The following is a 14,270-nucleotide window of genomic DNA, read 5'->3' on the forward strand; positions in this document are numbered from 1 at the left end:
CTAGGGTTAGATAAAGACTTCTGGGCATTGCCAGCAGAGAAAGGGCCATTGAATCCATGAAAGATGAGATCAGTAAATGAGTGCAGAGAGAAAAGTGAAGGCCCAGGATAGCCTTGGTGTATAAGTAGGAGGAAAAACAAGAGAGAATAGTGTCTTAAAAATGGATAGTGGAAAGAGCATACAGGAGAACAAGGTGGTATCATATGCTGCAAAGATTAAGAAGAATGGGGATTAATAAAAGGCCATTTGATTTGGAAATCAAGAAATCAGAAGTGACATTGGAGAGAGAAATTACAAGTAACCTGTTACTTGATCTGGTAAAGATGAGAGGGCTCTATTATTATAATTGCTATGTTGTGTTTACTCTAGGTCAAGGGTTATTAACCATTCAAATCCAGCCTCAGACACCTACTAGCTCTGTGACCCTATGTGTCTCAGTTTCCTCATGAGTAAAATGCGAATAACAGTATCTCTCAGGGTTGTTGTGAAGATAAAATGCAATATTTGTAAAGTGTTTAGCAAACCTTAAAGCACTGTATAAATGCTATTCTTAGCTTACTATCCTGATCCCTTTGGCAGTCTCATGAAACCTTCAGTACCCTTCTCAGAATGTTTTAAAAATACTAAACAAAATAAAGTATGTAAGATTACAAAATAAACCAATTATATTGAAAAAGTTATCAAAACATTTTTTAAAAAAACAAGTTCATGGATCTCATGATAACCTTATGTAACACCCTATGGGATGTTTTTATAGGTATTTCAGTCATCTACAATAGGAATATAGAAGACATTTGCTTACAGTAACTGAGTGCTATTAAAATGCTAGGATTGGTTGGCATTGTTGCATTGTACTCTAAGATCTTTTGTTCTTGATCATGTATAATGTTTAATGTGTGTAATAATCAACAGGTGGCATCTAGTGGGGGTGGATAAGGGTCTGCAATGAATTCAAGCATAGCACATATATTCAACTGCTTCAGTCAGCATTTGTGGTATTTAAATATCCAGTGTGGACAATGGAAAAACTCCTTCCAGGAATCTGTCCACCTTGTCATTATTTGTTGGCCTAGGCCTGCCTACCATGGGAGTTCAATCCTTTGACTGGTTAATAAGAATTGTTTTCAACAATGAGCAAATTAACAAATGAGTAAACTGCAGTATTTAAAAGTACCAAAGTGAATGTTGTCTCAGTCTCCAAGAAAATCATAAAACCTAGTTCCTTTAGCACCTGGTGTAGGCACTCAGCTAGTTATCACTGACCTGTGTTTGGTGTCTGGGTTTGAAGCCTGACTGATCTGAAGCTGACTGAACCTCTGGAGACAAGTGAGCTGGAGCAAAGGATAGGCTTAATTTTTTCAACTAAAGAACTGTCAAAAAGAGACTATCAGCTTGAAGTCAGATTACTTATCTTAATGCCATTTAGTCCAGTTTGCACCCAAGAAATACCTATACTAGCCCCCCGCAAAGACGTCCCCAATTCAGCCTTTGCTTAAAGACTTCCAAGTGAGGCAAAGTTCAAATGTGTCCCAGAGTAGCCCATCCTATCTCTGAAGTTGCTAAGTTTTTTCCCTAAATCAAGCTTACATTTACCGCTCTCAAAATTCTTAAAAAGAGAAATTTGTTATTCTTTTAGTCTTCTGGGACCAAAGAGAACAAGTATAATCCAACTTCTTCATGACAATTCTTAAAACCTTAGATATCATCTACTTCAAATCCCCCACTTTAGTGGTGAATAACAAAGTATGGATGTGCCAAAGAAAAACTTTGCCTAATTCATAATTCACATGTGGGAGGAAGGGAAATTAATAATACCACTTGACGCTTAAAGAGAATTCCAGGAGGCAGTATTGTGGTCTCCAAGTAACCCTTACAAAGCTCTACAAGGAGGGAGGTTTCCTAGGTTGTGTAGCACTGAATCCTTCAAAGGTTATTTGTTTCTGCTTTGTTAGGTGATTTCAAAACTTTGGTATCATCCTCAACTCCTCATTCTTTCTCGTCCCAGATATCCAATAAGTTACCAAATGTGGCTAGCTTCCATAAGGTTCTCCCTTTAAACAACCTGAAAACAGTAAAGCCATGTGTGTTTCACAAAGCAGTAAGCATTCTGAATGACATTTCTTGTGATATGAAGGCATGGTGGAAATAGTTATAGACTAGGAGTCAGGAGATTTAGGTTCAAATCTCTATTCGGACATTTTATAACTATTATCACAGGAAAGTCTTTAAACCTCTGAACCTATTTCTTCATTTGTAAAATAGGGATAATGGTACTTTTACTAGCTACCTTACAGGGATCTGAGAGAAGACATTTGTAAACTTTAAAGTGTGACAGAAATGTGTTGTTGTTATTGTTACAATTCAGGATGTCTGCCTTATTTTAGGGGCTTAAGATCTGATGAACCCTGTAGTGTTTATTTCAGAAACAAAATGCCTCAGGCCACTGTTCATTATGTGCCCAAAGTTCTCCCTTTTTTTCAGTATTCTTTTGAATTTTCTGATTGCATGAATTCATGCCAACAAACCGTTCTGGGGGAAAGCATCAGGTAGGCACTGCTGGACTTAAGCATTTCTTTCTTTAACTCCTGCTAATCTCCCTTTCAACAAAAAAGAGTAAATCCCAGTTGCCTACACAACGGATCATGGGATTTTTGAAATTGTCACCATGGTATGTACACAAAAGCTGAGCTATCAAGTATAAATCTAAAAAAAAACTAAGAAAAGACATTTTAATCAAATTTCTGCTTTTTATTTTGAGGACCAGAGGAAGACCTTAGGATCTAGAGCTAGAAGGGACCTTAGAGATAATTTAGGGAACCTCTTCCTTTCCCTGAGTTTTAGATGAAGAACCTTAAGACCAGAAGAATGAAATATGAGACTTGCCAAAGGCTACATAGATAATCAGTAGCAAAAATGGAACTCAAACTTTCTATTATAAAACCATTTTTCTTTCTACAATTCCAGTTTCCCATAAATAATACTGAAGGTCTGTAATTATAAATAAATTCCTCCTTATGAGGAACACAGACTTCATGAATTCAAAATTCTAGGACAAGAATGATAATATTGGTTTAATAATTATAATGGATATGCTGTTTAAAGCTTAGATTTTATATATTTTTATACATATAAAGATTCCTTTAATGATCAAGTATTGAGCTTTCTTGAGGTATAAGTAATTGTCTTTTTATCCTTAAGTCCACTAAAAAGATAAACAATTGTGCATCAAATATATTAATATCACCATTTGATAGACTTGAAAATAAACAAGCAAATAATTTCTCTGCTTATGTTTAAGAGCTCACAAGAGGCTAACTGAAAAAGTAAAATCCAATAAAACTATTCCCCACAAAAAATACCCCCAAAACCAAACAAGTAAAAAAAATACCTGCCAAGCTTAAGCTCTTTATCTAGACTACAAAGCACCATGAGAATTGTAATGTGTATTCTTTTATCCTTAACCTCCATTAGCTCTATAACTTTGATTGGATGGAGTCATTTGTAAGTCTAAAAGGATATTTAGATCAATAGAACCCACTCAATATATGGCCCTTCTTTAGTGACACTCTCACTATGGGTACCAATTAAGGGGAATGAAGTTAGTGGTTTCTGGGATGTAGATGACTGCCTACTAGGAATTATGATTCATATTTCCAATTTATTTCGGCTATGTCTAGGAGACAACCTTGAGACATTAACCACTTTCATGCACAACTGACCTCCTCTTGTTCTGAACCACTGACCTAGAAATGACAGATTCCATAATCCATTACCAAACCCCTTGAGACTGCCTGTCTCCCTCCCCTATTTGGTTCCAGATTTGAGCCAGAGGGGAAAGCTTCCATCTCTCAATCCCCTGGGGCCAGATTAGTGGCACAGTCCTAGAGGTGAAAGACTCCAAATTACATCATCTGATACTTGGCCTTTTTTAAGTGAAAAGTATTTTGCCCCCTATGAGCCTAGATTAAAAAAAAAAAACTTAGTATACTATTGTAATTACAGATCCCTTTTGTTTTCTTCATTTTAAACTCTATAATCAGTGTCTAAAGCAGGGTTTCTTAACCTTTTTGTTTGCCATAGCCCACTTTGACCTATGGACTCTCCTTTCTCAGAATGTTTTTAAATACATAAAACAAAATACAAATGATTACAAAGGAAGTCAATTATATTGAAATAGTTATAAAATGCTTTTAAAATAGGCTTATGAACCTGAGGCTAAGAATGATCTAAAATATAGTAAAGTACTTTAAAAATGTTTACGAGACAAATAGATACCTGTGTTTGAGGAACTATTTATGTATTTTTAGAAAAAACTTTACAAGTCGAAAGGAAATACAAGTTTACCCTGTATTTTGCAACAGATTTGTTTTTGACCAGTTAGTTTAAAGTGAATCATCTAAAATGCTTCCAATTTAAGAAGTTTTTGATTTTCCTTCTGTATTGTGAAAAATTCTTCAGTAATGAAGGATATGTGAATAATCATCTTCTCATTTGCCTTTTTTGTATATTGGTCTTTCTGAAAACAAAACAATTCCTAAATACAGTAACAGGCTAAAACCCAAACAAAAAAAATTAACTTGTATGTATATTTTGAGTCCCCAAATACCTCCTAATTTACTAATACATACATACACATACACACATATATATAAACACTAAAATACTACACACGTGTATATTTTATCTTCAAAAATTATACTTCATTTATGTTTTGCTCTCCTGCCCCTAGTTTATAAAGTATAAAAGAGAAGAGATTTAATGATGGATTCTTCCCCTGGATTAAATAACTTGTCTGAAAACCCAAGGTTTTAAGCATGAGGTCGAGAAAGAATTTGATTAATAAAACTGATGCATTTTAGTTTTAGGGAGATGCAGGAGAAAATGACTACTAGTTGTAGAAGATAAATGGCAGTCTATGTTTGAAATTTCCCTTTCATTATTCATAAATTCCCTTGAACACTTGGGCATATACTGAGTTTAGTTTGTATTATATTTTTCAACTTCTCTCTTAGGATATTCAGAAATAAATAAACGAAGCAGGTTAGTTTCAGTGAGTAAACAAAAGGCCTCCAACTGCATCATTTGAATTGTCTGCAGCTATGAATAACAGTCTAATAGTATGTTTACCTCCTTTTCCTCCAAAAATAGTGGCAGGGCTGCAGGGGGAAAGCTGGCTGAAGCTCAATAAACTGTCACGGCTGGGAGAGCCTGGGTGGTTGCTCCAGACGCCCTTTAGACACCTCAGCTACTCTCCAAACTACAATAATACAAGAGATTTTAAAAAATCTGTTAGAGTAACATTTATATATTAGCTTTAGGATATACAGTTTTTTAATTAGCCTTTCAGGAAAGGAACTGGCAAAATTAAATGATCTATCCTAACTTGAGACACTGAGTGTTAAAGCTGTCACCCTCTTTGACAGCTACAGCCTCAAGCAGAGACTGCTTCTTCTGCATACTTCGGGATGACTCCAGTTCATACATAGTTGTCAAATTGAAAAGAACACTCTCATGTAGGTAGTGTTTAGGATCCTGCTGAACCATCTCTTCCAGCTGCCGGAGGGAATCCTTCAATTTCCCCAGATAAAGCAGACAAACAGCAGCATTGTTATTAGCCTAGAGAAACAGAACACAGACCATGGAATCAGACCAGACTAACTTTTAAATGCTTGGAAAGATATATTCTGTAATTAACTCAGAAACATATTTACTTGTTCTCCTATACCCAGGTACTTTCTCAAACCCTAAATCCTTTGTACTAGGCTTTGTTTTGAACTAAGTGTTCCTGTGGTCTACATTCTGGTCAATGGGTACTGAGGGTTTAAAAGACCATCAATGTAAAAGAAAGTTCACACTACTTAGATAAAAAAAGTTACCTGATGCAAATGGAACTGATATGAGTCAGAAGGAAGGGGACTTAGAGGCCACCTAAATAAACCTGTTTATTTGACAGAAAGAAAAAAAGCTAAGGCTCAGAGAAAGGAAATGACTAGCTCCAGGTTACATGACTATTTAGTAGCAGAGCTGCGACTGGAACCTTATTCTGCTGACTCCCAGGCTCCAGATAATAAGAGTGCCAATCTTGGGAGTAGGAACCTAATATACCTATAATAGGCCTACCTTGGAATACAGTTTCTTACAGATACTACCTGTGTGATCCTGGGCAAGTAATTTAACCTCTCAAAACCCCAGATAACTCTCTAATGAAATTTTTTATGAAGAGTCATCATGGTACAATAAAAAGAGGGCTGGATTTTTTTTTCAGGGGATCTGAGTTCAAAGTTCATTTCTGCCACTTATTCTACACATTTAACTTTGGGCAAATCACTTAACTTTTCTGGACTCAGTTTTCTCATCTATAAAATGATGCGGCTCTACCTAACGGTCCCTAGGGTTCTCCTAGATGACTTCTAATGCTCCTAAGTGTGAATCTGCAGAATGCAGGAAGCCCAAGACTCTGTTCTACCCTTCTCTAATGCACTTCTCTTGCAATATTTTACATTACATCTCAGGCAGAGAAGAGCTTAAGGACAGGGACTGAGTTTACCTAACACGTGATTTCTTCCTTTATCTCCCTGCTTCCAGTACTCAGCAGAATATTCTACATAAGAATTTGCTTCATAAAACTTCATTGTACTGTACTGTGTCTTGGGTTCTAGGGTTACTGAAAAAAACTTTTCCTTAGGTAGTTTACCACTGCATTTGTTGGTTCAATCCTCAGAATTTCTGTGAAGAATTTGTGAGCCTCTGCAAAGTTATTCTGTCCAAGATGAAGGAATGCTCTGTAATATAAGTGACACAAAAAGCAATTAACTTGGAGAACTCAAAATGATAATATATCAAACAGAATTGATGGAGTGATGCTGTCCCCTTCCCCCTATCCATAACTTTAAAGATATGAGCATTTCTGACATTTGCTCTTCAAAGTGTAATCTTGAGCAGTCTGGGTGTTAATGCTTTCCAGACGGAGGTAGTGACATTTTACTTGATTGAACCATTTTATACATTCTGGCTAGCAAAATAAAGTGAGTCTAACTTTCATTAATTTACACATAGAAACTCAACCTAAAATTACTTTCTGCTATAAAAACTGATACCTGCCTGATCCGTATTTTCAATTCTTATGTGTTCCCTACATACTATATATGACAGCTTTTATCTTAATAAATATATTTGCACATGAGGCTGCATGTTATTAAGGTGACATTTTAATTAAAAAGTCAGATTACTCAACAGAATACCAAAATATATGAAACAAAATAGTGTTAGCCACTCAAAGCAAAAATTTATGCAAATTCAATTAAAACTAGGGGTAATATTAGCAATGGTGTGAAGAACACTAAAGGAACAAGGACTCTTAAAGTCAATTTTCATGATTAAAGGAATACAATTTCAATTCAGGCTAATGTAACTACATTAATAATAATGACAATTAACTTTTATATGGTGCCTACTATGTGCAGGCAAAGTGCTAAGCACTTTACAAATATTATCTTATTTGATTCTCACAACAATCCTGCGAAGTAGGTGCTTAAATTAGTTCTCATAATCTCATGGGTCTGTCTTGCATCTAGTCTTAGCCCTGACAGGCATAAGGAGGAAAGAAGTAAGGAAGAGACAGAAGCTCTCTAAAGGGTTTTCATGTTCATTTAACACAATTTAAAACTTTTGCAGGAATTCTAAAAAAAATGGCCTATATTTAGGTTTAAATATATACCTGTTCATTAAAACCATTATTTTACTCTGAAGTCCATCCAGTTTCTGTGCCACTCTCTCAACATCTTGAAAATACTTTTCAGCCATTTTTATGTCTCCAATCTGATTTGAAAAAAATAAAATAGCTCAGTTAACATACCAAATGAAGCATTCAAACTACATCAAACTACTTTAAAAGTAAATTAAATTACAATGTGAAGGCACTGGAACATCAGGTAAGAGGAAACAGAATTCTTAGAATCTTAGCAATCTTTAACCAATCATTATTCTTTGTAAAAAGAATGAAGCTATTAGCTCACATAATAACAACAGCCTGTATTTACTAGATGAATAGATGGCTACAAAATTCTTTATGTAGATATCTTACTAGATTGATAGTTATTAAGACTGATATAACAAATTAATATATTATAAAATTAATACAATAAAACATTTGCTTTCCTCTTTGAAATGGAAGGCTATAAGTACTTTCAAATAAAAAGAATGGTATTTTTTAAAAAGATGTGAAACATGACAAGATTAATCACTTTTATTGGTCATTCTGAGCCTAGTTGAAATGTTTATATTCAAGTAACAGAATCAATACATCATTGCAGTTGTTCTTTAATGAATAAATGTTGCTGAAGTTATTGTTTGGGTGAGGGAAGAGTTCTATATTACATTAACATATCTCAGACAATTTTCCCTCTCCTGGTTAATGCAAAACACTTCCTGATTATGTATGCCATGGAAACTAGGACTTGAAGCGAATTCAGGAAAAATGTTATGAAACTATATACCTTCCAAGGCATCAGGGTTATGTAAAACAAGGTTATTTCATGTTCTAAGGAACACCTACTAGTAACAATGAAACACTGTACATGAGGAAAACTTAGTTCTAGTTTTGGCTTTGCCACTAAGTATGTTTGTATGATAGGCAAATCACTTCACTTTTCTAAATTTCCCTTTCCTTTTTAAAATGATGAGGTTGTACTAAATAATTTCTAAAGTTCCTTTCTAGTTCTTTCAGAGTCTACATGCTATACAATTTATTCTCTGGTCTTTTTTTTTTTTTTTTAATACAGTGGTCTCAGTATAATGAGACATGATTGCTGCTGTTTGCATTTTGATTAGAAGAAAACAGGTGAGCCATAAATGAGTTGACAGTTCTTTTGTCCTGTCATCAAGAAAAAATTATTCTTCAATTTCGCTCATCCTCTCCCCATCTCATTAACCATTCCAACTTCCTAAACAAAACTGACCTAAATTTTCAAACTACCCACCCAAACAAAACAATATACAGAAAGACACAAGAGAGTGAGAGAGGGAACAAGATGAAGCTGTTGTATGACAATTTCAATTCAATAAACCCTGACTAAGCACTTACTACATGAAAGGCATTATAGGGGTCAGGTATACAAAGATGAAAAATGATACAATTCTTGACTAGAAAAAAGTTTTAAAAAGTTGGGAGGGGAGAAATGTATGGATACACTGCACACAATTAGCATGATGCAAAATAGAACAAGACAGATGTGGGAAAGATAGGAACAATGCTAGAGAAAATTGGAGGATAAACTTTTTTTTCACTTTTTTGGGTTTGAATAACTCTTATTAATGCATTAAAAACATGGGCCATTCTTATTATCTATGGTAATGAAATTCGGCAAAAATAACTATCAGAAATAATGAAGTTTATTATTATAGGGTTTTAAGAACTTGCAACAAAATAATTAAGTTGAGATGGTAATTTTTTTAACCCAAACTAGCTAAGTTTTAATGAAAGATATTAGTAAAACCTCAGTCATATGCTTTCTTATCTGCTGATATTCTCTATGATTGGAATGAAGGTCTGCTTCTTTATAATCAACTTTACTAACACACAAATAAATGACATAAATCATCTTTAAGTCATATTTAAGTGACAGAATCCACTCTTTGAAAACATTGATTTTCAGGGAGAAAAATTAAAAAAAATGTTTTAAAAAGCTGATAGTGCATCTGACTAGTTGGAGGAGAAGAGGGAAGCAGATTGTTTGAGTGCTGGCAACCATGTGCCTGACTGCTAATGCTCATATGTGCATCTCTCCCCATCAAGAAAGTTTGAATATTTATCCCTTCTCATAATTTTCATGCAGATTCACAGGTTAGAGCACAGTATCACAAAGAGCACTAATGAATAATATCTAATGTCCACAAGGACACCATGAACATGTAAACAATAAGAAGTCACATTTATATATATTATACTTATTTCGTAAAGCTCACGCCCCTTTACAACAATCCCCTCATTCTTCCTGATGGCATTCTTGAGGTTGCTGAGCTGAATTCCCTCCAAAGCATTACAGTCTAGTAAGGCAGACTCTCTTACAAGTGACTAATTCAAGACTTGGTGATATTATGAAATGAAAAAAAATGAGTCCTATGATATCTGACATTCCTGACTTTTTTTTCCATAATTTTCCTTTCTGAAACACTGATAACTAGATTTCTATTCTGAAAAAGGCAGACGTCTGGAGCACTGTGTCCAGTTCTGGACACAATAGTGTAGGAAAGACACTGATCATCTAGAGAATGTCCACATGAGAGCAACCAGGATACTGAAAGACCCTGAGCCCATGTCAGATGAGCACTAATTGAAAAAACTGGAATGTTTAGTCTAGAGAGAGACTATGGGGGAACATGACAGATGTCTCTGAGTATCTGATGGGCTGCTTGGTTGTCCTCTTTTATTCTCAAAGAGAACCAAAATGATATCACTGTGTAGGAGTCAAAGTAATGTGTGTCTGACTGGCTGATCAGTATGAGCTCAAAAGGCTCCACCAGAGGTTGCGCACAAATAGTCCATTATGAACATTTGGAGTGCAGATGTCTCCAAATTTGTGCATCTCACATTTCTTTTGAATTCTGCTTATAGAATTTACAATTCTGATTCATTCACAGTCTTGTGGAATAGGGATTAGATTTGTTCTTTCTGGCTCTACGAAGCAATGATTGGAAGCTGTAAAGAGTCAAATTTTTTGATGTCCAAAACAACCTCACTGATTAGTAATATTTGTAAGCAAAACAGGTTACCTAGGAAGGTAGTCAGTTCTTTCTCACTGAGGGATTTAAGCAGATGCCAGATGACTACTTGTTGGGTATTTAATAATGGGGTGGAGATTCTTCCAGGGTATGGTTTTAGTCTAGACAACAGCTGCTACTAACTAACTAACTCTACTAACTCTACAATTTCACGACTGTAATTCTCTTTGGGTACCCCCTTTCTTTTTTTCTACTACAACTGTGGCTATTTCTTAATGTTTAATCCCCAGATCCTGTTCTTTTCTATCTATATTCTCTTTCTCTTAAATTATCTCCACTTAGCACTGTGACTGGCGATAGGAGTCACTTAAATGTTTACTGATTATTCATGTTTATGACTTTAGCCATGTGAATTACTGTTAAGATTTCTATCTTCAGGACTAACTTCTGTTTTAAAGTATCTAGTTCTGTATTACCAATTATCAAGTAAACATTTCCCCCCTTGGACAGCACCTCAAACTCAAAACATTCAAAATTGAAGTTATATTTCTCTCCACTAAACCCCAGCAATCTCAGCCATTCCTTCCCCCACCCCTAATTCTTTCTTCATATTACCATTCATATCCACTCATTATTTTCTATTCTCACAGCAATCACCAATCCTTATAACTTTACATCTGACCATACTGTAATAAGATCTTTATTTAACTGTTTTTGTTGCCTTCTACTCTGCTCCTTCCAATCATTTTTTCTTACCACTGCCAAATCATTCTTCCTAAAACACTTCTTTAATCATGTCATCATGCCCTAATCAAAATCTTCAATTTAGAAAATCTTCAATCTTAGAATTCAAAGTGTACAAGAACCTCACACTTAAGGTGGACTACAATATTGTACCATCCTATATTTTATAGGATATATATTTATCAGAGGTATTTTACCTCTGATTTTAAGTAATTAGCTCTGACAGGAACTTCCACCAAAGTATTTTATAACCTCTCTAATGAAACACGTCACATTCATTTATGCCACCGCACCTCTACTTATCACCTCTTTTCCTTCTCTGATTCACTGTTAAAGGATTATTAGCTCAAGGAACTTTTTTTTCAGGAAGCTTTCCCTGCCCATTGTAGACCACAGTATTCTTTTTCTCTTCTGAATTCCCAAAGCACATTATTTATACCACTTATTTGGCAATTAACTAGGTAATTAATATTTTAATAAGCACTTATTAAGTACCTATTATCTTACGCACTAAGGATACAAGGACAAAAATCAAATCACTCCTACATTCTATTGAGCTTACCTTCTACAGGGGGACAGAATACATACAACATGTTATTTTATACTGTCATGAAATTGTTCATATATATCACTTGGTAAGATGTGGGTTTCTTAAGAACCTGACTGTGGCTTAGACTTATTTCTTTGCACACTCTATACATTCCTAGCACATGCACTGCATACTCAATTACTTTTGGAATTGATGAATTAGTGAGAATTAATGTGTCAAGTAAAAGCTATAAATCAACTTTGAGTATCACAGAATTGGAAGAAACCTTACAGGATATCTAGTACAGTTTTGTCCAGTGCAGGGATCTTGTCAACATTTTCTGTGACGATCAACTGCTTGCTTGACAGAAGCCTCCTCACCAGCTTAAAGGCTGCACTACAGGCCAGCTAAAAGTGTGTGAAAGTTCTTTTTTATATTTCTAACTTTCTTTAACTGTCATCTATCAGTCCTATCATCTCTAGTGCTCTAGAGCAATACAAAACAAATCTATGCCCCTTTGTATGTGACAGTCCTTTAAATATCTGAAGAAAAATATCATGTCTCTTCTGTCTCTAGGCTAAACTCCATTCCTCCTGACAACATTTAAAGGCCCCTTATAATCCTGGTTGCCTTATCCTAAACACACACTCTGTTAATGCTCCTCTCAAAACATGATGCCTGGAAATGAGCAATATTTCAGATGCAGCCCCAGTAGTTTAGAGAACTAGTTACACCTTACTGAGAATGCTTTATGGATATCGAAGTACATTTACATACATTATCTCATGTGATTCTTACAATAACTCACTGATCTAGACGGGGAAAGGATTATTTCTATTTTGTAGATGAGGAAAGGGATAAGGGCCTGGAGGTGTAAAAGTCATATGACTTGCCCAAAGTCAAACAGCTGTTATATGCTCATGTCAAGATTAATATTGTCTTCTGATGCCTACTTGTATGTTTTCCATTATAGTGCAATTTCAACACTATGCAAACTCCATGTATAGCTTTTTAGTAGTCATACTATATGATTCAAACTAAGCATGTCATGAACTAAAATTCCTATATATATTTTATACTAACTGCCATTAAATTCTAGTCATAAAAATACTGGCATTTAGTTCAATACACTGTTTCTAGACACTGAGGTGTTAAGAGCTATTTTACAGATTTCTGCATATGAAAAACACTTTTACAATTTTCAAATGATCTTTTTCAGTTTTACAATTTACCATTTCAGAAAAGCTTTTATTTGATTAATTTAATATGAGAGTCAGGGTGGTAAAGTAGACAGACAGCTCATGTCCAATCCAGAAAGACCTCTGACACATACTAGCTGTGTGACCCCTGGGTGAATCATTTAACTGCTCAATTCTCTAGACTACAGGTGTCAAATTCCAAGCCCAATTTACAGCATATTGCCATAAAATTCCCATTTTAATTCCCTGATTAAAATGCAAATGGGAAATATTTAACAAAATAAACATCCTATTTAAACTTCCAGGAGCCAAGATGGTGGAATAAATAGTAAGTTGCTCTCACCCTCCCTTGCTGACCTTGAAAAACGCAGAGAATATTATTACCCCAGGAAAAAAATCCTGGAATAGTGGAGCCAGCAGAAAGGCTACAACAATCTTTTAGCTTGGGAAGCTAGAGGGATTAATGGAAAAGGTGGCTCTTGCTGTGGCTGAAGGGGACCAGTGAAGGATGGGAGGTGTCCCAGCAAGCCAGCAGCAAGCCCCACCTCAGCGGAGATCCTGAGCCTCAGGGTGGTAGAGTCAGCAAGTGTGAACACTAGGACCCCGGGCATGCCTTTACACAGCCAGGGGGATCAGCAGACACCAGTATGGAGGGGCATCCACCAGCAACTGAGCCTACACGTGTTCTAATACAACTCTAGGGGTGGAAGAGACCTCCTGGGGCCAAACCACTCTCCCCCACACCTCACATTATGAACTTTAGTGTAACTCCGGGGAAACACAGAAAGACCTCACATGGCCTTGGCACACACCAACCAGCTCCAGCTCAGTACCAGGTTATACAGCATTATATAGTTTCCAGCTGCCAGAACCAGAGGGGCTCCTAACCATCAACACAAGAATCTGGGGACAGAGCCCTCTGTGCCCTAGAAGCAGATATCCAGGTAAAAGGCAATCACAATGAGCAAAATAGAAAAGCAGAGAACACAGACTCTTGTTCTAGGGACAGGGGTGATAAAAATACAAATTCAAAAGAGGACAGCACTGACACTATACCCACATCTGAAACCTCAAAAGGG

General features: G+C 35.7%; 1 protein-coding gene and 1 long non-coding RNA gene across 4 annotated transcripts in view; one reads left to right on the top strand and one right to left on the bottom strand.

Moving 5' to 3' along the window:
- The window catches only part of LOC140520404 (uncharacterized), a 101,802-nt gene that overhangs the window by 64,122 nt on the left and 23,410 nt on the right, over positions 1-14,270 (top strand). The window lies entirely within an intron of this gene.
- The window catches only part of TRAPPC12 (trafficking protein particle complex subunit 12), a 168,833-nt gene continuing 157,290 nt past the window's right edge, over positions 2,728-14,270 (bottom strand). For all 3 annotated transcript variants that reach the window (XM_072634316.1, XM_072634315.1, XM_072634317.1), the window contains exons 10-12: positions 7,718-7,818; positions 6,695-6,782; positions 2,728-5,616 (exon numbers count right to left, since the gene is read on the bottom strand). In XM_072634316.1, coding sequence (XP_072490417.1) covers positions 5,374-5,616; positions 6,695-6,782; positions 7,718-7,818 — 432 coding nt within the window. In that variant the 3' untranslated portion in view covers positions 2,728-5,373. The remainder of the gene's footprint in view (positions 5,617-6,694; positions 6,783-7,717; positions 7,819-14,270) is intronic.

Source organism: Notamacropus eugenii, chromosome 1 (genome assembly GCF_028372415.1).
Source record: "Notamacropus eugenii isolate mMacEug1 chromosome 1, mMacEug1.pri_v2, whole genome shotgun sequence".
Classification (NCBI taxonomy): Eukaryota; Metazoa; Chordata; class Mammalia; order Diprotodontia; family Macropodidae; genus Notamacropus; species Notamacropus eugenii.